General features: G+C 36.6%; 1 protein-coding gene across 1 annotated transcript in view; it reads left to right on the forward strand.

The window, feature by feature from the left end:
* The window catches only part of LOC109831782, a gene marked incomplete at its 5' end in the record, with an annotated part of 7591 nt that continues 5789 nt past the window's right edge, over positions 1 to 1802 (forward strand). Inside the window, 3 exons of the mRNA XM_020399205.1 lie at positions 1 to 185; positions 263 to 343; positions 435 to 492. Of these exons, the coding sequence (XP_020254794.1) occupies positions 1 to 185; positions 263 to 343; positions 435 to 492 (324 nt within the window). The remainder of the gene's footprint in view (positions 186 to 262; positions 344 to 434; positions 493 to 1802) is intronic.

Below are 1802 nucleotides of genomic sequence, written 5' to 3' on the forward strand. Positions count from 1 at the left end.
GCGAAAGCGGTGGCGAGAGGCGCATCGGAGACCTACGAGTATCCATGGCGCGAAAAGCTCCAGAAGTTCAAGGGCGAGCTGGCGAAGGGAGTCTGGGGCTACTGGCATCTCGGAGCCTGGAAACCCCTCGGTCTCAGCGCCCGAAAGCGCGCTCGACTTCGCAAAGAAGTGCTCCTCGCTGGAGAGTAAGTAGCGATTTTTGTGAAATTGTTGTTGTTTTCTAGGGTTTTGGTGGCTGATTTAGGGCTTTAGGGTTTTTTAGGGATTGGCCGTACGATCCGCCGAAGGGGGAGATGAGGACGAAGAGGAAAGGGCACAAGGTTGATCGCATTGCCGCTGAGAAGTGAGTTTGTGGTTTTGGAACTTGGGTTTGATTTTAGGGTTTTGGAAAAAGGTTGGGTCTTGATTATTGTTTTTTTTATTTGATGTATTAGGAGGGCGAATACGGTTGAGTTGATGAAGAAGATGCCAGAAATGCTACTGGATTACAAGGTTTGGGTTCCAAAATCAAGTCTTTTTATTTCAATTTTAAGTTAGAGCGTTTTTCTTTTAGATTAATCTCTGTATCTATGTTTTGGGTTCAAACATCAAGTTTTTTTTATTTGATGTTGATGTTTGAGCATAGTAAATCAAATTTTTTTAGGGTTCACACGTAGTACATAAAAATTTGGCAGTAGGGGGCTGTTCGTTTCGCAAAAAAAAAGGGAAATCAAAGAATAGGAAACCTATTTTCTATAATAATTGTTTTGAGGTTGTTTGGTTGGATTAAAAAAGAAGGAAATTATAGAATAGGAGATGAGTTGAGATGAGTTGTCACCTTATTATTAGATGATGTGAGAGATTTAAAAAAAAATTGTTTTGAGGTTGTTTGGTTGGTTAAAAAAATAAGGAAATGAATTGGAGGTATATTATTGGATGATGTTTTGAGGTTGTTTGTGTTTGGTTCATTTTTAAAAATAAGAAAATAGACGAGATGAGATGAGTTGGACGTATATTATTGGATGATGTGACACATACTTAAGGAAATCAATTTCTTGTTTTTTTGAGGAAATGGATGGTATTATTGGATGATGTGACACATACTTAAGGAAATCAATTTCTTGTTTTTTTGAGGAAATGGATGGAAAGGAAGGTTTAATGAGATGGGATGAGTTGTCACAATATTATTGGATGATGTGTGTGATTTTTAAAAATGAGATAAGATGAGATGTGATGAGTTGGATGATGTGACACATTTCTTGTGTTTGGTTTATTTTTATAGGTAAGAAAGGAGATGAAATGAGGTGAGTTGGATGATAAAAATAATATTTTATTGGATGTTATGGGTGAGTTTTAGGGATGTAAATGGATAAAAATATTATTTTATTGATTTCCTTGTACCGATTTCCTTTTCTTTGATTTTAGAAAACCAACCAAACGGGCCCTAGAGCAATTCGGAAAATTGAAGCTACTAGTTGTTACTGTTTTCTGACAAAATATTAGTAGCACAAAATATGTTAGCCGTTATGCACAAAAATGTAACTTATATACAGGGAAGCGTGATGGAATATGTGTGCAAACATTTGGACATTTTTCTGTTTAGACGTTACCTGATTTAGATTAAAAGAATGAATCTTAGTTATGGTAAAAAGCTAGGTGGAGCAGAACATATTATCATCTGTACATAGACATAGCTATAAAACATATGTGAGCCGATCTACACAATCTGTTACCTGGTCTTCTAGTTCTAAGCTTGGAGACAAAGCTAGTTGCTCAGTCCTTATTTTGTGTAGGTAACTCCAGATTATCCTGAATTAGCTCCG

The sequence above is a fragment of the Asparagus officinalis genome, chromosome 1 (assembly GCF_001876935.1).
Source record: "Asparagus officinalis chromosome 1, Aspof.V1, whole genome shotgun sequence".
Lineage (NCBI taxonomy): Eukaryota > Viridiplantae > Streptophyta > Magnoliopsida > Asparagales > Asparagaceae > Asparagus > Asparagus officinalis.